Here is a 22,287-nt window from a genome sequence, read left to right on the forward strand (position 1 = left end):
GCTGCTGGTGGGATGAGCAGCCCTTGAGCTGGAAGAGACCCTGGTGCTTCCCTTTGTGATGGTAGTGCCCCCCAGGACTGCCTAGGCAGGGTGCTAGTGGGCAGGTGCTACCCAGGGGAGGGGTGCTACTGCTTTGGAGGGCAAGTCTGGGGGCCCCTGTAGTTCAGAACCCACTGGCAGCTTGCCTCCTAGCCATGGGAGAGGTGGGCAGGCTTTGCTGGAAAAAAAAAGAAAAAGTGGGACCTTTGTCACTCCCTCCCCACAGAAGATCCTGTCTGTGCAAGCTGCTGCCAGGTTGTGCAGGCCCTGAGCTGCCAGGAAGGATTGGTGCTTCCTTCCATGACAACGGTGCCCCCCTGCAGCCACCCAGGTGGGCTGCAAGTGGGCGGGTGCTGCCCCAGCCTGCAGGCAGCACCCAGTCTGATCCAACGATGCATGGGCACTGGACACCTGGGCGTACTCGGGGAAGCTTGGGCTTGGCAGGCTTTCAGTGTCTCGTATACCATCATCCCCACTGCCTTCCCACTGCCTGGCACTGCTCAAGAATGGGCTGGCTTGCACCTACGGTAGTGTGGGAAGGTAGCAGGAGGATGGCTGCATGTGCTGGCAGCTGTAGACGGTGGCAAGGATGGTGCATGGGGTGCTGGAAGCCCTCCAAGTCAAGCTTCCCCATATATACCTGGGCTTCCAGCACCCTGTGCACCATCCCTGACGCCTTCTCTAGATATATAATCGCTGCAATTTGTTACATAGCAAACTAAAACACATCTGATGAGTTTTATTTTGCTATGTAACCAAGTCATTTAAAACAAAATACACCACTGCACACGCACAGCAGGACAAAATTAAAACATAATACATCACTGCAAGTGTATATGGTGACTCCATTAAAATGGTACAAAAGGGCAATTAAACTGCTTAAAAGGCCAATTTCATCACATGTACAAGCGCCCTAAAGCATTTGTGTTTGACGTCTCACTAAATAATTTTTTCTCCACGTTAGCTAAAAACCAGATCTGAGGCACTATAACTTCAGGGATGATGTTAAATTACTGTCTCTTTAACCTCTCACAGTTTGAAGGCACAGTAATTCCAACTTTGACAATGTGGAGCCAGATCACCACATTGTTTGAATATAGCACATCTAACCCAAATCAATGGGGAATTCTGCTTAAAAAATGTTGTCCCAATGTCACCCATCTTTATACAGAGTATTGGTAATATTAAGAATTTGAGACCAATTAATGAAGAACAATTCATGTAACAGTTTATTCACAAATAAAAAAAGTAATACAAAACAATTTACATGGTTGTAATTTACAGATTTAAAAAGTATGTCAAATGGCACTGGTGGTATTTGTTTTCTATTGGCATGTACAACATTGCTTGGCACAAGCAATATAAACACATTCAATCTGCTTAAATTAAGAAAAACTATGTTAAAAAAATATATACATAATATACAAATACTTGTAAAAATCGCTATTCTGCATCTTGAATTCTTTTTAAAATTTGTTCTCACTCATTTACAGGAATTTTATATATACACCATAGTTTCTTGCATACCACGTGTCCCCAAATAAAACACACACCTTATTGTGGCAAGGCAGAATATAAAAAAAGCTACTGATAATTCATTAGCAGCTGTGAAAGGGTTAACATAGGATACTGCCTCTGCTTGCTTGCTGTCCCAGAAAGGAGCAGTAACTATTTTGCAGCACAGCCTGGACATGAGTACACAAGATGCTGACTGTGCAGTAGTCAAATAATACTGCGCAGTAGCGTGTTACAGCACGGACTGTGCTAATACGCTACTGCACCATAGTGTGACTTGAAAGATGTTCGCTGGTGATACTGTACAGTTACTCCAGTTACTGTGCACTTATTTAGTACTTGCTAATACAAATACTAAAAAATGTGAATTAATGGCTGCACAGTAGCATCTCACGTAGACACGCCCCTGTCCATGTTTCTAGTTCAGCAAAGAAGATCAGCTTCTCCACTTAAAGCATGCACCCCAATTTCGGAGGACTGCTTTTTGGGCAAAAGGTGTGTGCATACGGTGTATGAGTAAATATAGTAGTTGCTGGACAAAAATGATCAAAGTGAAAATTCCAATGGGAAACATACTTACTGGTGACAGATACTGGCAAAAAGTTTTTGATCATACCATTTCATGGTATTCCTGACAGTTAAAATTTTAATCTCCATACGTACTCTAGCAATATTTTGCAATATACTGAAATGCATATTGGATTTTTTCTATTTATAAAGCATATACAAAAACACCAAACATTTCTTCAAGTAAAAAATGTTGGAAAATAATATTTTGACATGTTTATCTAACGTAAAAAGGATGTGAAAATTAATTTTGCCTGAACTGCATATGTCTTTCAAAGTATTTAACACCTGAACACAAGCATGGCTATTTAGTACAATAATAAGTCAAGGAGTCAATAGTAGCATTTAATATTCAGAGGAAATTTCTTCACTGACCTTGGGCCATATCATGCAAGTGTTATTCATGATGAGTAGCAGTTACTTGAACAAGTTCCACTGTTTTTTGGCAAAGCATCTTGTCATCTTTGCTTTCAGTACTGCATTTAATTATTCTTTTACAGGCCCAAAATTCTGCCGATATGTCACAAGCAAAAGCATCTTTCCTTTAAGGAAAGAGAATATTATGTTACTTGTGCAAACTGTTGTACAATTCATTTACAGGAAGAAAATGTACCATGTATTTGCATCATTTTGCTGATAACTTGTATTTTGCTAAGAGCATACTAAATGCTTTTTAAGAATTCACAATTTCAGAGTTATATCCTGCCTAATGTAACACTTAATGGAGTTCATTGGGACTCCCCCCAGTAGGAAAAAATAGTACCTCTGATAGAAGATTTTTATAGAATAAATGCCACTATAAGATGCAATGTAAGTAATAGATAAGAAATTATAGAGAAAAGTGTCAGAGTTGCGGCCATAAGATAATAAGCTTACTCAGTTTGGGCATCCATGTAATTTTGTGGTTCAGGTGAATGGTATTTTTAAACAACTGCTGTTAACTCACTTTTGTGTGTAGTGAGGAAGGTAGAAAATTTAAGGAGACACTTACAGGAGGTATTGGCATTGATGAAAAAAAAGTCTGTGTAGAATAAAAGGATTAGGTCACCATGGGTACATACACATGTACTAGATTTCTGACAGTTAAGTAACTTAACTTTTTTAAGTTGATTTAACTGTCACAGCATACACGTATATGTGGAGCACAGTTCTCTTAAATGTGGCACAAGGTAATATACCTCCAAGGTGTATTATCTTGAGTCGCATTAATTAAGTTGACTTAAAGTCGACTTAAATGTGTGTGTATGCAAAGTTGATTTAACTTAGCCAAGGGCTACTGCAGGGGAGGGTTCACAAGATTGCTACCATTATGTCAAGGAACTGTATGTGTGTATGCCCGATGTGGTTTAAGTCAGTTTAGTCAAGTCAACTTAGTTAAGTCACCTAATTTTAAATTAACTTAGATGTGTATACACACCCTATGATGTACTGTAGACTAACCCCTAAAAACTGTCCCCTGTTGGCAACCTTTCAGTGACTTTCAGCTGTGTGAATGCTTCATGCTGTATCTGCTGTAATTTGATATTGACATGAGAGTTCATTATTTCAGTGTTATTATTTCAACATTTAGAGTCATATAATATAGCTACAAGTCCAATGTGCTGTCTACACCAAAGCTACATCTAAATTAAGGCTAATGTTCTGGCGTAAGAAAATGGTGATTTTTAAGGGACTTTAAAATACATATTATTGGGGCATGCAAATTCCTTGATTCATTAAAGCAGCTTTTTAGCTAATGTGTAATACAATACAAGCTTCCATTTGCTAATGCATGATCCTTACATAAATGAAATTGTTTATTTTTTAACCCTTACATAAATAGAAATGTGAGTTAAGATTACAGCTAGCCAGGAAAAAAAACTAATGCAAGCTTAAATTTGCAAGCAGAATAACTGGCAAACTTTTGTCCCACACCATCTGACATCTGTAGCTATGTTTAACAGATCAGTCTAAAAACGCTAATGTAATTCTATTTCTTATAGTATTTATACATAGCTGCAAGCTCAATCCATTAAGTTTTTCAAACACCCATGAAGAACAGAAGATTGTTGTTTAGAAGAGCTGCAAAGTATCATGAATCCACCTTCAGTCTTCTCTCCAATTGCTCCTTGAAGTTTCAGTTTACAGCTGTTATGGCTCAGATGCAACTGCCTGAAAGGTCTAAAATGCTGCCAGTTTATTTCAGCTGTTTTTGAAACTAGGAAACATTGAGGACCAGGCCACATTCTATTCACAAGCATTAGCAAAGAAAGAGGAGGCTAGCATGCAGTTCTAGTGCCAGTAGAAATATTTGTGGCTTCCTAGAGAAAGTGATAAAAGAGTAGTTACACTCTCATAAATACCATATGAAATCCTTTATTTTATATAAAACACTGAAAACATCTAACTTAATTCACTCTCCTACTATAAAAAAGAGAAAAAATCCTGAAACTGAATTTCTGTCTTAAATTCAGTCTTGTCTAAATTTAATTATGCATACACATAATTCCAAAATATATTCAAAATTGTTCATCTTATATGAATTCCTTTAGTCAAATCAGCATTTATTTTACATTTTGGTAAAAAAGGCCCCAGGAAAACAATGAAGCCCTCTCTTGTTCTGTGCTGTACAGCCACATACTGAAAAAGCAGTCTCTGCCCCAAAGTGCCAGCAGGCCCTGGGCTTTCTAAACACAAAACAGTATCTTTGTTAGTACAACATCTATTATTAGAAACAATAACAGATCAAAGGAGTTTACACTCTATGACGCTGTATGACCTTTCACACTGAAAACAATTTGCAAACGTCTATAATTAGACTTTTTTAAAATAAAGATGAACTTTACTAAGTGATAATCTAACATACAATGATAAAATAGAAATATATTCTGTTAAAATCTCTCTAGTAAGAGAACTTTACAATTGCATAAATAACCACATGACTGCTTTGTTATGGTGAAAACTATACTTTTCAAATACTCAAAATGGATTTAAAATATGACAATCTGAAATGTCTATTTCTTCTGAGAATATATTCACCTTAGCAATGCTCAGACACAGCCCAAGGATGGACAGAACCTTGCCATCTTTTACTATTTGATTATTTTTTTCAGCGAGGCTGGTGGACACCTTTATCTGTACTCTTTGTCTTTCTCAGGGTTCTTAATGTGAGCAGATGGGTGTACCACAGATTTTGTTTCTTATTTACAGAAATGTATTTTACCTTTTTATCAGTCTATAGAAACATTAACAGTTCTCTCATGCCCTGTCATTGGTTGTTTTTTGGCAGCTGCTGAGTCCTGCATAAATGAAGCATCCATACATGTGCTATGTCTGGAACCTTCAATAGATTCTGCACACTTTTCAGAGTCAGATTTAGCTGAAATAAGTACATCACTTAGATCCTGCTCATTGTCTGAATCTATACTGACTGTGTTTTCAGCCTCTGGTTGGAAGGAATTTGCAGTTCCTCCAGTCAGTTCTGGATAAGATTCACAGAAAGAAATACTATCACAAGAAGTAGGGTTTTTCATAAGAGGCCAAACATCTGACAGATCTCCACAGACAGTATGTGAAAGAGAACCAAGAAAGGCAGGAATCATTTCTCCAACAGAATTTGAAACCCTGCAATGAAATAAAAGGGACAGGTTCAAAATTTTGTCCAAAATGTCAACTGTAAGTACTGAAATAAGAACAAGATTCTATTAAAATGCTACTCCAGAGATAGTATGTGCAATCAAATATTGCTATGGCGACATATCTGTGGCATCACAGGTTTTGCCCATGTATGTAGAGCATTACTACGGTGACATAGTGTCATGGGTAGACATGCCCAGTATCCCTCTACTTTAGACTTCACTGTGCAGCTAACCTTGCAAGTGGTATCTAACATGAAAAAAATGCTTTTTCTCCCTCTCATATTCAGCATACATAACATTAGAGTGGGGACAGGCATTGGACTCCGTTTCCCAGCTGCCCCTGTGCATGGCTGGGGCTGGTCTCCATGGAGCTGCAGCTGTGTGGGAAAGGAGGCTGGGGTTGCCATGGATACCTGCCACAGTCGTGCTGGCAGCATGAGTGGCAGAGCAGGGCAGGGGGCTGGTCCAGAGCCAATGGGAACGTGTGATGGTGGCAGCTTGCTCTGGAGCCAGGGCAGAGCTGCTACCTGTAGCCTGCATGCTCCAGGCAGGGGCAAGCAGGCAGGGGATCACGGCTCTGCCCCTGTTCCAGACCATGCGGTCACCGCTTTAAGGAGCCAGGGCAGAGCTGTGATCCCTAGCTTAGGTGCTCTTCCTCAGAGCGTGCAGGCTACAGATCGCAGTTCTGCCCTGGCTCTGGAACGAGTTGCCCCCATTGCAAGTTCCTAGCACCGTCGGAGCAGTCCCCCGCTCTGCTCTGCCATGTGTGTTGCCAGTGCAGCTGTGGCTGGTTTCCATGGCAACCCCAGCATTGAGATTTCTGTGGCTAGGGTCGCCATGGAGACCAGCCCCAGCCATATGGGCAGGGTCTCTTGGGAAATGGAGTCCGGCTACCAGCCAGATTGGCCATTTTGCTCACCCCTGCATTAGAGTAGTGTCAGCTATTTTAAGAATTTTATTTTTAGGAGGACTATTTTTATTTTGCCTGAGGCAGAAAGCAACTGGAAGCAGTTTCCAGGCAAATCACAATCTTCATTATTGTTAAGATATTTATCACCATAGTATCTAAATGCAAGAGTGCACTATAAATACCCTTACTGAGATCACAACACTGGCTGGGCTTTAGTATAATACAGCATAGTAAGCAATGACAGAAAATAATGTATTCAAAAGTATTACTATTTTAAAGAAATACCTGTAGTATTTTTAGAACCTATACCTAATATGCCTAATATATACTAAGGATACTAAGTTATTATACCTAGTATATACTAAGGATGTGCATAACCAAAACATATCCTGAATTAATGATCCTTACCCTAATATTTATAAAGCCCCATCCCAAAAATATTAAAATGCTTTCCTGGTTCCAGAATACACACAAAATAACACTGAAACATCCTTATAGCTGGAGACCAGCAGCCAGAACACTGAACAACAGCTGAAGGAAAGATAAGTTTTGGCAAAGGGAATTGGGACAAACCCTAATTTGTATGGAAGTCACCATAAGATCTTTCATGTCTGCAAACAGTGGATGTGAGCTCTAGTTTTAAAGTCTAAACCAAAAACCCTGCACTAATTTTATGAAACTCATTCTGTTGATCTAAAAAGAATGGAGGGGGTCGTGTCAACCTTGCCGACATGGAAACATATGCTTTCAGAAAGCTTAGTTTGTTTTTTTAATACATCTGATGCTTATACCACTAAGCTATATTGTATAAACAGCAGCTATTTAAAAGCCACATCTAAAATTTTAGCTACATTTGGCCACAAGAAGAAAACAGCTAGAAGCCAATTTGAGTTTAATATGGAAAATAATTGTGATTAAAAATCCAGCATTGAATGTACAGTTAGGAAATATTAGATAACATCAAAAGCTTTTTATTTTTACATACAGCATGGAATTTGTGATGCATGTCCCACTACTGTGCATATATTCAACCAGACAAAATTGATTAGAAGTAAATAGCTAGCTTAGAACTGTGGGACACATCAACATCACATTTTCCAACAGAAGGCATTTATACCTAAATCAAAAAACGATCTCATAGAATCTCAAAAATACTAGACTTGCTCCTCCAATTCTGGGAATAATTTAAAGTTTGTGAACTTATATATAAAACCTTGAGCTCATGGAAGTTAAAAGCTATGCTGCTGGCTCCTATAACTCTGGTTCCCTGGAAGAACTCCATTCCAGGAAACCAGTAACTGGAATGAGATCACAAAAATCTTGCTAGCTCTGCAGCAAAGAGGGGAGGGCTATCAATTAGGACTGAGAGAGAGGAGGAACATTCATCTGTGTAGAAATGAAGACGCCCTGTGAGGAAAGGTATAATTTTCTCTTACTAGTGCCCAATCTCAAGGCTTGAACGATGTAAATTTTTTTTATTCTGTGTGAAAATGCAGTGCTTATTTCACTTTAATATACATTTTTTTATGACTCTGTAAAAAGATCTGCCAGCAATTCTAATTCTTTATTCAGCTGAATCAGAACTGGTGTATCCTGTATGAATATTAATATGACTACCATGCAAAAGAGTTTGTGTTTGATACAAATCTAAGGAACCAAGTTACCTTTCATGAAGTGTAGTCTGTGAGTGGAAAGTGCAACTGTGACTGCTGTGCTCTATGCTACAGGCTTCATCACAGCACAGTGATGGAATCAAATGAACTGGCCCTGCAAAATAAAAATTTTATTTGAATAGAAGTAAAACATCCTTGTTTATGTTATACCATAAGCTTAAGATTTTTATTCTTTCAAAGGCAGTTTATTCTCTTCCAAATTTTATATTAGACTATGGATTCATGGAGGTGTGATCTATCATGGTAAAATGGGTTCTTTTATTCTTTTAAAATAGTGTTACTTTAAAAAGCCCAAACCTTCAGGAAAATGAAAACATTTGTGCCCTGTTGAGCCATCACATAACACAAAAACCATCACATAACACTCTTTTAATCTTTATAAGCTGATGCTTGCTTTCTATTGTCACATGTTTTAATGAGCAGTGAAGAACTTAGTGTTGCTGATATTAAAGTTTCATCCCTGGCACTGGAGTTGTCACCCTTTGAAAGTGAACAGGCAGCTGACACATCAGAACGTTCTCTCTCCCCAAATGTAGGCAAACATTGTATCATTTTCATACACATTATATATTGCAAGACCAAAACAAGTAGAAACTTGGATTTTGTTAAGAAGTGAAGCATGGGGATTATCAGTTTGCCAATCACACTTGTATGACACATGCCTGGTGAGGCACAGCTAAGATTATTTGTAGAGTAACAAGGCAGGTGTATCGTGCTGGTGTATCGTGGGCTGGTGTATCGTGAGTAGTAATCGTGTGCTGATGCAGGTCAGTTGTGGACACACATTATGTTTGCAGCACTACAAATGCCCCTGTACTGATATAAACAGCGGGTGTACCAACATTCACATTGTTTGTGGCACTATAAAAACGTCACAAGTGTAACAAAAATGGTGCCAGAGCTACAGAAACGTTCCTGTTTGAAATGGAACGTCACTGTAGCACTATTTTGTAAGCCATGTAGCGCTATACAGTGTCTTGGACTACCAGCAACTCACAGTGCTCTGTTTTCCTTCCCCCTCCCCCTCTGGGAAAGCAGTGAAGGGAGAGTAGCTGGCACCCTGACAGCATTCCTAGGCGTGGTGGGCTATCACAGCACCCTGCTGGGACTCTGCTGCCACAATAGTGGGGACCAGAGCTGCTGCTCCTTCCACAGGAACGGCAGCAAGACCTGGTGGCTCCTTGGTGGCAGCAGAAGCAGAAGGAACAGCTGCCACTGCAGGGGTGTCCGCAAGAGCTGGTGTCCCCATTGGCAGCAGTAGCAGCAATGAGAAAAACTGCGGATGAAGGAACAGTCCTCTCCCTGCTGGGATGCAATGGAAGCTGTCAAATACAATCTCCAGCCACCCACAAGTCTGTCTCCGATAGCTGCTGCTGCAGGACAAGGACTAGGATCCAGTTGTGAAGCAGCAGCTGTCAATGACAGTCTGGCCTCTACTGCCCAACCAGCAGTCCCTTATAGCTGGAGAGTGCACCACGTGGTGATAATGTCTCTGTTCCAATATATGTTTACTACATCTGAATAACTTGGAATGTGCAAGCATTGAATGTAGTTTGTGATTAGAAACACTATGAAAATGCTTAAATTGAGGTATACAAATCACACACATGTATTTATATCTCAAAGCATGAACTAAAACTCCTTTTTTTAACGAGTAGCAGAAAACAAACATGTATCTAAACACAAAAATTACTGAAGTAAGGAAACAACTGAAACAAATAATAAGGAAAAGCTTGTCTAAACAGCTGCTTGGAAATTGTAGCCCTCTAAAGAGATGGCCATATTCTTATAACCCACATAAGAACAACCCCAGTTCTACCTTAGAAACCAAGCATAACAACTAAAGGGCTAGATAAATGCTTATGATTCCATGTGTTCATGCTGCTTGGACCCCTTGTTCTCCCAAAATTGCCTAAGACCTAACTTACCACATGTCTGTGATGGGTCTCTTTGGCATTGGCAACATGTTCTGTGATCATATTCATTAAGCCGTGGTCTGTCAAAACATGACAGTTCAGAACCATTGTAATGAATATCTTGTGATCTCATAGACCCTTTGAATAAAATGGGGGAAAAATGTATCAGTAAGAAATATCTTTTTCTACTCGGAGCTTCATTTCACATTCATAAGTTTCAAAGCTAGAAGTGACCATGATAATCCTGTGACCTGATTTCTTGCATCACAAATGATATTCTTGCATCAAGCCAAAGAAACTGTATTTTGAATAGAATCTCTTGAGAATACAACTGATCTAATAGTTAGTCTAATCTCAGTATTAAAAAAAACCCAAACCAAACCCTGTGACATATTTCTAATGTAACTTTTCCTGGCTTCAGCTGATGGAACGTACTTATCTTTGTTAATTAAATTAAATAGCCCTCTACCACCAGTAGCATTCATTTAATCTATGTACATAATAATCAAGACCAAGTCACCTCTCTTACCTTGGTAAGCTAGATGAACTAAACTCTTTAAAATTTCATTTGGGACATTTCCCCAGTCCTGAACAATTCTTATAGCTCTTCTATGAACCCTCTTCAATTTTTCAAGTCCAGTAGTCTTACCCATTCCATATACAGAGGCAATATCATCTTCCTTTTCCTACTTAGCATTTCCCTCTTTAGACATCCAAGACTCATCTTATGTCATTAGGGGATTTTAATTAAGAATAACTTTTAAGATGTAAAGAAAACACAATGTTCTTATTTTAATTTAAATGAAGGGCAAGAAAATATTAATTTAATTTTAAGATACCTGAAAGTTATGTTGAAGAACTGTTGACACAACTGCTAAGTACAAAAAACTGATTTGTCTTTGATTTATCTTATTAAATTATTATGATAAAAATATTACTTTAAAGTAACAATTCTATCATTGTGTCTCTTGTATTAGCTTAAGCAGGTTTACATTCACATTTTAATGCCCAATGTTCCGACTGTGCAAAGAGATTGCCTTGGAGTAAGGTTATGCACAAATTAGTAATGTCTGGTACAATACTGTTGTTTCTAGATGAATATTATTAGTTGGAGACTTACAGCTTGGCTTTTTCTCCATAAATTGTCTCTTACAGTAGATAATACAAAGGATAAGAAGAGCTAAGAGGACTGTAGCCAGTGCACTACATATAACAGCTGCTAGAGCAGTGTCCCGAGGACTGGAAGCAGTTGATGGGATCTTCACAAGGTTCACTTTAGCGGTACCTAAAACATATTTAAATGCATGGTTAAGACATTGTCACTATTCTAGGGATATTAATTCAGGTAAATGGAAAATTCTGCAATATAACTAGAAATGGTCTTGGCAAAGAGAAAAAAGAACATTCTATCTTGCAATATATACATACTTTTAAGACAGTTTATTCTCAAATACCTTAGTATAAACCACGTGGTATTAAATAGTATAGTGTACATAGAGTACAATGTGCTAAACAGATGTGGAACGAACTGTGACTACAAACACAGAAAACATTAGGTCTGTGTGCATAGGGAAGTATTCGATTCAGATTTGGCCGATTTGGAGGACAGTGATTTGATTTGGAGATTTGAATCACTGTCCTGAATTGATTTGGCTGAATCAGCTAAGGAAGATTTGGCGCTAATTTGGAGAGATTCGGTGGTTCAGATCAGCTGGGGGTAGGCAGGCACAGCCAGGGGTGTGAGATGTGGGCGCAGCAGTGCTGGAGCAGGGGCCATGACTTTGCCCCCTTCTGCCCAGAGCAAGCTGCACCTGTATCCTGCCCTCCCTCCTGCCTTGGCTGGGCAAGCGGCAGCAGGGCAGAGCCCCCGCTCCCAGTGCTGTTGTGCCTGTCTCCCGCGCCCCACCCTCCTCCCTAAGTAACATGACCCCCACCCCGGCTCTGATCTCCCCCCCACAACCCCTTTCTTCCCCGCTCCCCCAAACCCAACAGACCTACCAGCTAGAAGCGGCTGTCAGCTGTCTGTTTAGTTTACGGCCGAATCTCTGAATTGGGCATATCTTTTTCTGAAGCTTTTCCGAATCAATTCAGAGCTTTTACTTGGTCTCCCAATTTGATTCAGATTTGGAGATTCGGTTCCTGAATCAGGCCGAATCTCCTCCAAATCAAATCAGCTACTGAAGCTTTGCACAGCCCTAGAAAACATCTTAATTGTCAGTGAAGACTGAGCCAGGAACTTTATCACCAAAATATAGGCTAGGGACAAGCATTCAATACCAGTTCTTCAAATTTATGGAAAACTTACAGCACTGGAAAACATAGAGAGGAAAATGTGCAGGCATTCCAGTCCTCTGACTGGAGAACAACCAAGTCACCCTAGAAGGGAGCTCTCTAGACAAAGGGTGATAGGGAGTTATTCCTTTCCTCTCTTGCCTTCATGGCTAGCAAGCTGTCTTTATCTGATGCCATGGTGTGGGTCAGGGGAGAAGTAGCTTCTGACCACCTGGATAGGGACTGTGACCAGTCCCATACAGCCAACCAGTGCTGTGTTCAGCATGGAGCTGCCGGGGCGCGGGCATGCTGTCCACTCTCTTCCCATTCTTGCAGGCAAACCCAGCTGCTGTGCTGAGACCCTAACTGGTCCCAGAGCTGCAACCAGGGTTTTCAAACATGGCCCACAGCCTCTGGCAGTGGTGATGTGGTATGGGATGTGGCAACCCCTCACCCCTGCAGATGAATTGGGGCTGAGTTCACAGCCTTGGCTGCTGCCCTGGACTTGCCTATCACTGTCACCCTGGTTCTGTGTAAAGGGTGTGGGAGCAGAGGTTGCGGGGCTCAAACTGTCCCAGGAGATTTTGAGTCATGGAGGAATGTTCCCCTCCCTCCCTACTCTTGCCAACCAACTGATGAGTGGGTCTTGGTGAGTGTGGGGAGAGACCCCAAAGGAAATACAGAGGTGTTAGAGTTAGTGGTAGAAAATTTTCTCTCTGGAGAAATTCTTGGTTGGAAATGCTATTATTTTTTTTTGTGGCACAGCTTGTTTTCTTCTATGTTAAGAACCTTTAATGCCTGTACACTTGTTTTTGTGAAGAAAGACATTTCTCCCAGCACAAATGTGACACCTATCAGTTGCAACAGAGACTACTGGGCTGTGCAAAATTTTGATGGGTGTTTCATTTCGAAGCTGTTTTGATGCATTTTGAGCTTGAAACAGCTAAATCAAAATGAAACAAAAGTCTCTGAAACAGCTTCAAAATGAAACAAGGGCACTCAAAATGTTTTGAAAGTTTCAAAACATTTTGAGTTTCGAAGTTGGGCTTGCTGCAGTGTGGGCCCCTGGATCTGCACGTGGGATGACAGCAGGCTCCTGCTGCTGGCTGGGGCCTGCAGCACCACCAGGCTTCCCGGTGCTCGGTACAGGCTATACACAGCGCTGGTCCCAGCTGGCAGCGGCAGTCTGATGTCATTCCACGCACAGATCTGGGGGCCCAGGCTCCCTGGGAAGAGTCTGGCACAGCACCGCAGCCCTCCCAGGGGTCACAGGCACCCAGATTTCCATGCGGGGTGACAGTAGGTTGCCGCTGCCAGCAAGTAATACGAGTTTTGCTTGTCAGAAGTTTGAGGTGCAGTTCTCCAGAAGCCCCTGCACCTATCTCCTTGAAACTTGGAAGGCTTCATGCCCTCAGAAGGGGCTACCATCTCTACAATTTCCATCTGAATCAGGCAAGAAATGACAAAGTTAAAAAGCATTTTCATGATTCCCCATTATTGCCTATGGGCAAAACAGCAAAAGGCATCAAAACAATGAAACACTTTCGACAAAACGAAACAGTGAAACGAAACACTGTCTCTTTAAAACAGTGAAATGGAAGTCAAAATGAAACGTTGCCGCTTTGCACACCCTACTGACTATTAGGTCTAAAGAGAAACTCTTTCCACTTGTTGAGAATTAAGTTCACAGGCAATCAAACTCCATTAGAATCATTATTTGCCAGTGAGTTCCTACACATATCAGAGATGCAGGGAGCAAACTAACAATGGGAATCTTTGCACTTTTGTATCTAGTATAAAAAAGTGTGTGTGTATGTGTGTGTGTACATACACACACACACACACACACATATCTCTCTCTCAAAACTCACACCTTCAGAGAAGCTGTTGGGGTGACAGGCCATGAATTTTGCATGTTTGTTGGTACTGTGTATTGAAACTTTTTCCATTTACTGAAATATTAGCTATAATTATGACACATGGCCTGTCTAGTGTTTGTTTTAGATGGTAGGTTCTATGGCTCTGCTCTCTTGCAGAACTCTATGGCTTGGAAGGGACCTTAAGGGTCATTTATTTCAACCCCTTGACCAGATGGTTGAGAATTTGGGCCTTCAGGTTGAATGTGACAAAGTTTTGAGTACTTTTCAAGATTCAAGAAAGAATGAGAACTTTAGATCTTGAGCTATTTTTACTCCTGTGCCTGACTGCATCGGTACACTCCCAATTACTTTACTAACCATAACTTAAATTTACATATAAAGTTTAAGTATAAACATTTTATTAATCTTACAAATCAAGATTATTCAAAACCTCCATTCATCTGAAGTGACTCTACAGTACCTAGTTCATAGAGATCTCAGAGTTCTTAGCAATTACAGAAATAAAGTGATACGTTTTTTCCACAAATAATCTTGGGGTAAGAAAGAAGAAGAAAACCTCCATTAACCATTCAAAAGTGTGTATATTTTTACATGAATAATCAAATTTCTGTTCTTGCTCATGACTATCATCTATATGGCACTTTGAAGATGAAAAGTATTTTTCAAACAGCTGTAGTGAACAGTTCATTATACTTCTATTATAATAATACTTATTTCTTCTCCAAGAGAGAATAACTAAAAATGGATGAGTATCATATTTACAGCAAGAGGTGAGATACCAGCTTTTGTAGTACCATATATTCAACATAATTCAGGAGCAAATCTTCATAATCTCATTCACACCTCAATCCTACACATTTACTACCCTCAATTCATCAAAGGACTGAAGCATGTGTTTAATTTTAAACCTACACTTAAACTTAAATTGACAGGATTTAAGTATATACTTATGGTTAAACACATGATTAAGTCCTTTTCCAAATTGGCCAATAAGTCCAAAAAATGGAGACGTCATCCTGTAGTGATATTTATGAAATGATATATAATATCACATTATAAAAATAAACTAAAAAGACCCAGACAAAAATACTGTATTTAATTTTCAAAATTCGTAGTTTCAGCGTACTCGGGAAATAGTCAATGTTAGAGAAGAATTTTAGAGTATGTCCTGTACAGATTACTCAAAGTAAAACTAAATAAATGTTCTCCCTTGATTAATCAGTAACTCTTTGCAGTCTCTTTGTATGCAGAGATGTGTTTCTGAACAGTGAATAAGCTTTTTGTTAATCCAGAATGCTTGAAGAGCAATATCTATGGTAATACTAAACATATGAATCCCAGCTGTAGCACTAAAAGGTCTGCCAATAAACAAAAAACCCATAAATTTTTCAGCCATTTTTTGCCAAGCAACTAGGTAGTGGACAAAAAGCAAAGAGACTTCATTTGTCATTTAATTCATATTTATTTTCACAGATTTTCTTCTAAGAACTATGATTTACTTGAATAACTACTTAACTTAGTGGGATTTTTGTAGCAAATTAATCATTTCAAACCAGAATTCAGGACTTTACAATTGCATGTGCTTTTGATGGACATAATAATTACTATCAGCTCCCAGGATGTTAAGGTCAAGAACTCTGCAAATTTTTTGTTTAAGACAAGCAAAATCAGTGTTAACCAATAGGGATTTTAGTTAATAAAACCAACCTAATTAAACTCCAATTTAGGGACAGTTGCCATTTTGGGTAATATGGCACATCCTAAAGATCTGGGTTGAGAACAAGAGCAGAAAATGAACTCAAACTTATCTCAAACAAAATGCCTGGATTATATGGCTGTATGATTGTGTATAAAAATAAAAAACACTTGCATGGCTATAAACATGCGCAAAAGGTTTTGCACTACCTATTCATTCTATGTTTGGTTCAAGGCAATACTATAAACTGGATTAGAATTAATTTTTCAAAATGTTTAATAGATGTGCATACCAAACAAAAAAATGACCATACTGATAGTATATTTCAGTATTACTAATGGTTAATATCTTGGAAAAATTATTAATTCCAACTACATTTCTGAACTTTCACACAGAGAGAAGACTGCATTTCCTTCTCATCTTTGAAGGGAGAAGTAAGAAACATTATTAAACAGGACCATCAGTGACTGTAGTAAATAAACACTGGACAGATTGTCTCAACATTCGCAAAGGAGAAAGCTGAATGCCTGGATTTGATCCAAAAGTTCATCATGTCAGACCACATTTTTCAAATACACACCAACTGCTGACTTTGAAGCTGATGCCCTGTACATTTTTTTAGCATACCAAGAATCCTTGAGGGGGGAGTAAGGGGAAAGATGGGGAAGGGGGATATAACAGATATGTTTGCTGTTATTCCTCATTTGGAAATCTCACATTTGTTTAAAAACAGATAACTAGAACTTTCTTTTTCAAGGTCACTCCTATTACAGTGGCTATCTTTAAATAACTCTAATTGATAAGTGTGATATTTAAAAATGAATTAAGATATTTTTAAAGCTAGGTATAAATAAAACTATCTAAAGTAAAATATGCTTATGAAAATATCTCCGTGGCACAGAGAATGTATAACTATTAATATTTGTGTCACGTAAACACCATTAACTTGGGTTTTGCTTCCTGTAATTTGTTTTGCACCTTTTGAAATCAGAAGATGTTTAATATCCACCATTTTTTAAGAACTGTCATTTTGCCCTACTTTGCTGCTGGGTTCTCATCTCCTGAGTCAAACTCATATCATGTTTGTCCAAGGGCCTGTGAGATTGTCAGAGAGCTGGAAAAACTAATATTCTTCTATTTAATTTCTGAGTTTTGTGTTTGTGGCCAGATTCATTGGGGGGGGGGGGCGGGGGAGAGGGGGGAGTTCAGGGAATAAGGATGTAATATTTTAGGATGTTTTCTGTTCAAACTAAAATATAAAATATAACCCCAGTGCCTGTGTCAGTTTTTTTCTAAATGTATTCAAGGTGTCCAGTAACTCTTCCTTTGGAAAATCTTGCAATTTTATTTTATCTTTCTTGTGTTCTACTGTTAACACAAAGCATTTTTCATTAGTGTTTAGTTTAACTATTTAAAGTCCTAAATGTACTTACAGCAGGTTGCATATTAGCCATTTACATTTTTTGCAGCCACATTTTTTTCTTCCTGTGTTTTCTATTTTATGGTATGACATTGTATACATCTTCTCTTTTTCACAGAAGTTTGTAATGCCCAGGGTAGGCAGTGCCTTTCTATGTCTATTCTTGTATTATCACATTTATACGTTTTATGGACAGATTTGAATTTTATGTGATATGAACAGCACATGACACCATGAGAGAGGGGAAAAAAGTATATTTATCAAAATGTTTTCTTCAGCATTTAATGATACTGGGTTATAAAACATAGGTGTTTTTCCCCCTTAAAACTCCCACTAACATCACAAATATCAATCTAATCAATACTCTACATACACAAGAATAGATAAGGCATTATTAAACCTAGATTAATGATTAATAGGACATAAATAGATTCAAAGTTCTTACAAAACTATAGGCTAAAGATAAGGGCCTTCAGAAATAACTAATATTTATTCTGGTTAATAATAACATACACAGTTGCTACAGTCATAGTTGCAAATAAATTTTCTATTGTTTTGGTTTTTTTTAAAAAAAGGTCATTGGTCTCTATAGGAATTGTTTTCTCTGAGATACATGTGTCTTTGAGATACATTTGGCTTCATGAGTATGTACACTCCCAGTGCAATCAAACCGGACACTTTTAATCAGCAGTACTCTGCTGAATGGCATATGCGTAGGGAACCACTACAATTGTGGTGAGCCAGGTTTTTATGACTTACTTGTGGCATGCAGATGATTTCATGGGGATTTTGTGGTGGCCCTGCCCCATGGCATTGACTGGTGGAGATGCCCCAGTGGGGAGAGGAGGGACAAAGGGGCACCTGCTATCTTGACTTCTGCCCTTCATGCCACTCCACCAGCCAGCGCCTTCCCCTTGTGGATTTCACTGGGGAGCCAGCATTTTATTTTCATTGGTTTTTTTGTTTATTTCACAGATTTCACAAGCAGTCCCAGATTTCAAAGCTTCTGTGAAAACATGAACTAAGTCGATTCCTTTGTTTGTGTAATCCTGCAAGTGCTCTTGTATCTCCAAGTGAGGACATAAAAGGAAATGACCACTTCAGGTAACCTTCTGCTCCTTCACCATCCATAATAAATTCTTCATTAGTGGGAAGGTAAAGTGGTTTGTGGATTATATACATGAACAGAATATCTTGAAGACCCAAGGTTATATGGAAAAATAACCATTGGTTTTTATTTGATTGAGTGTAAACACATATATTCTAGTTTACATGATTATCAAACAGTATTCCCTTAGGTGATGAGAACTTGTAGTCCATTTAAATACAGTGAATGAAAAACTGTCTGCATTAACTCTGAATATTTTGATGATGACATGGGTGGACTACACTGATGCCCTGCAAAGATCCCATTCCTCAGCTGAATCACTAACATGATGCTCCAGGGTAAAAAACAACAATTCTTTCTGGAGATGTTACGTTTGCCTAGTCATCACTAGTCTTGATATATAAGGAACCTGATATATAAGGGATGATAAACAGTTTATCCTCTTACCCTTTTATAATCTTTGTTTCTATTAATCAGATACTTGTTTTTTCATCAGACAGTCTGCAACTAATTTGTACTCCTACTTCTTTCCAATTCATTTTTACCTAAATAACTTTACATAATAGATACTATCTTTTTAAAATACAAATAGTTCACTCTAAAAGATGGCTGATGATTCCCAGTATCTGGGGGAACTATGGTCTTTTGTGTCATTTTTCTTCCCTCTCCCTCAAACCCTGAGATCTCTATTGATTCACTAATTTCAATTAAGAAAAAATCTTGTGTTGATCACATAGGGAGCTGGGATTTCCCAGCAAAAGGATCCAGTCAGCCAGTGGCATAACTATGGAGGGGTGACTGGAGCAACCGCAAGAGGTGCCAACTTTGGGGACAGAAAAAACAAAAAGGGCTGCCACCACAGCCACAGAATCACCCCTGCATGTGGTAGCAACCCCAAGTGCACAGCTACACCACTACACCTCTGCTGTCAGTGGTAACTAAATTGACTGGAGCTGTGAGTTAGCTGGTCCCTCTTTCCTTCTCGGACTAAATTTGAATTACAAAACTGACTGGGCAAGATTAACTTTCAGGAAAATTTCTCTTGTCAGCTGACATTATTAGCTTAATGCTGACACTTTTTTCATTCATCCAAACTTCTCTATTGCATAAATGTGCTCTGCAGCTAAACACAAAACAGGCACAGGCTAAAATATTAAGAATTCTTTCCAAGCTAGTACAATCTCATTTCCAATAGCTAAGTGCAACTGGCTACTGGTAAGAGTACACTGAATGAAAAATCCATAATCAAATTCAGCTTTGGAAGCATTTGATTTATTAAAAGATAAAAGATACTGCAAGGAACAGTTGCATGAAATTTAAGAAAGTCACTCCTGAGGTAAGAGGATACAGGAGAAAGAGGATACACACATCCAATTATTTTCAGATTTGCCTTGATAGGAATCTAAATAGGAGAATCAGCATGTATATAAAACAGCTGTCATCATATGGTGGTTCACATTTCAGATACAGACAAAGGGTCAGATCTAATAAAGAACATAGTGCCTACAAGTTAGTACTCTATCTTTTAGGCACCCTGACCCCCCAGATTGCAATTCAGAACTCTGTTTTAGGCCCTAGGCTTCTTATATAGTACATGGGAGAATCACATGCCTCAGAAAGGAAACCAATACAGCCTCCACACTGAGGCAAGCATCAGCATGCCCAGCATGCAAATTGCTAGAGCTAACCCAGCAGGAGGGGAGCAAGTCTGAAATCTTTATCTGAAGTTGCGTTAGGGTCCTGAACCCTCTCCTGAATGCAGAAGTTTATGCCTCTTTTGTTTTGAAGAACTTTCTTTTAAAAGCAGTGGTGTATGCTACGTTTTAGGTTGTTTTTAAATGCCAAAGGTGATCTCAGAGGTGTTCATGGCTACAACCTACAGATAAGGTTCTTTGCGTGAATCTGATATCTTTTATTAGACCAACTTAAATAGTTGGAAAACAATTATTAAGCAAGCTTTCGGGTTCAAAAACCCTTTGTCAGGCTAAGGTGACCTGTAAAAGGTTGGAGACCACCATCTTAGACCTAGCAAACTATAATTTATTTTCTGAGCAATAGCACAGCTCCACAGGACGAGTAGAGCTCCCCCCCCACCTTGCACAAAATAATCTGTAGTTTACTAGTTAATGCATACTCCTGGATGATGGGAGAGGTGGAGTTGAATTCCTTGACTGTGGGAAAGGTAGAGAACCCAGACTTAACACCACACACCACCTGCAGACCAAATTATGCATTTCTATTAGCGAGGGATTCACAATCCGAAACCCCTGTTTACATCCAAAGCTGTAAGTGAGGAGGACAAGATTGGGACTGCTTATGCTTAATGCATTTTGCATTAAACAGTGATTGGATAAAATTCATAAACAGCATTGGATCAACAATCAAAATCAGAAACATCCTCTTCTCTTCATGGCCCTATAAGCCAGCTTTGGCTGATGCTCTCAGCCTATCAAAACCCACAGACTGGTTAGTAGGGTACCTTCCTTGTAAGTGGGAGATGTGGGTTCAAAATCTTCATGATCAGTTGGGACTAGAAACTGGGTTAGATAGGTTCTCCTCCTTTGTTAGGTACATTCTAGCAAACCTAACAGATTGGGCCCTGTAGGTACTTCAGTGCAGGGAAGCTTAGTCTATGACCTCCAAATGATCTTAATCAAGATTCCGATGATAACATACTGAGCATGTGCAATAATTACGTTTTCAAATGTTGAAGTCTGTTCTCATCTAAATATTAGAATACACAGATCTGCACTAAAATGCCTATGATTTCATGTGTGCCTAAATCCTGAGTAGACTTCGAATCAAAACAATAGGGAAAAGGCACATAGCATACCTATACATGTAACAGACCTCTACTCTGATGTGTCCTAATTAGCATGTGTTGGAGTAGACTCGATTAATTGAATCTGCTGCAAGTCTGCTGGAGCGTGCTTATTATTGCACTCCAGCAGCCTCTACATCACATGTATTCAGCATCCCCACATTTCAAAATGGCAACTGGGGCAGTTTAACTAAAGCTTGTTGACTGAGCTTTAGTTAAAGCGCCCCAGCCACCATTTTGAAACACAAGACTGTAAATACATATGACATTGCAGGCATTTTAATTAGAGAGGCTCCCCCCGTCCACCCCAGACTACGTGTATACACACCCATGAATTCCGACTTAAAAATCAACTAGTGTACCTAAATCCCTTTTTCAATCCAGGCATAGGTACCTAAATTCTGCCTCAGCCCTCTATTGGATCTAACTCACATCCTTTCTTTCCTTAAACGTAGAAATTTCCTTCTCTCCCACAGTCATCCCAAAAATCCCTTTCCTTCATGCACCTCTTACTGTGCATCATCACTGAGCTATTCATTCCTACAGCCCTTCTCTCCTGCAGATTTCAAACACGTATGCACCTGTCCCCTTCCTCTGGGAGCCATTTTACTGTTTATTGGATACATAAACCCAGTCAATCTAACCAAAATGGATTTTAGCTGCACCTCTAATAAAAATCAGATTTATGGCGCCAATAATGTGCATGTAAATTGAGACCCTACAGGTATATCATTCATTCAGTCTGAATTAAGGAATATTATCAATATGTGAACTGGTAAATCTTTCTCTCTTCATTTTAGTTTTCAAATATTATCAAAAGATGCAATAAAAACAAAACTTCAGAAAAAGCCCAA

General features: G+C 39.1%; 1 protein-coding gene across 5 annotated transcripts in view; it reads right to left on the minus strand.

Annotated features, from left to right (window-relative positions):
• Positions 1–1,245: 1,245 nt before the first annotated feature.
• Positions 1,246–22,287, minus strand: part of TNFRSF19 (TNF receptor superfamily member 19) — a 93,613-nt gene continuing 72,571 nt past the window's right edge. For 4 of the 5 annotated variants that reach the window (XM_090028831.1, XM_090028794.1, XM_090028809.1 and 1 more), the window contains 4 exons: positions 11,358–11,522; positions 10,250–10,375; positions 8,313–8,415; positions 1,246–5,724 (listed from right to left, as the gene is read on the minus strand). In XM_090028831.1, the coding sequence (XP_089884957.1) occupies positions 5,331–5,724; positions 8,313–8,415; positions 10,250–10,375; positions 11,358–11,522 (788 nt within the window). In that variant the 3' untranslated portion in view covers positions 1,246–5,330. The remainder of the gene's footprint in view (positions 5,725–8,312; positions 8,416–10,249; positions 10,376–11,357; positions 11,523–22,287) is intronic. The other variant, XM_090028800.1, reaches the window with a different exon arrangement.

Source organism: Crocodylus siamensis, chromosome 1 (assembly GCF_052110815.1).
Source record: "Crocodylus siamensis isolate JL-2025a chromosome 1, ASM5211081v1, whole genome shotgun sequence".
NCBI classification, from domain to species: domain Eukaryota; kingdom Metazoa; phylum Chordata; order Crocodylia; family Crocodylidae; genus Crocodylus; species Crocodylus siamensis.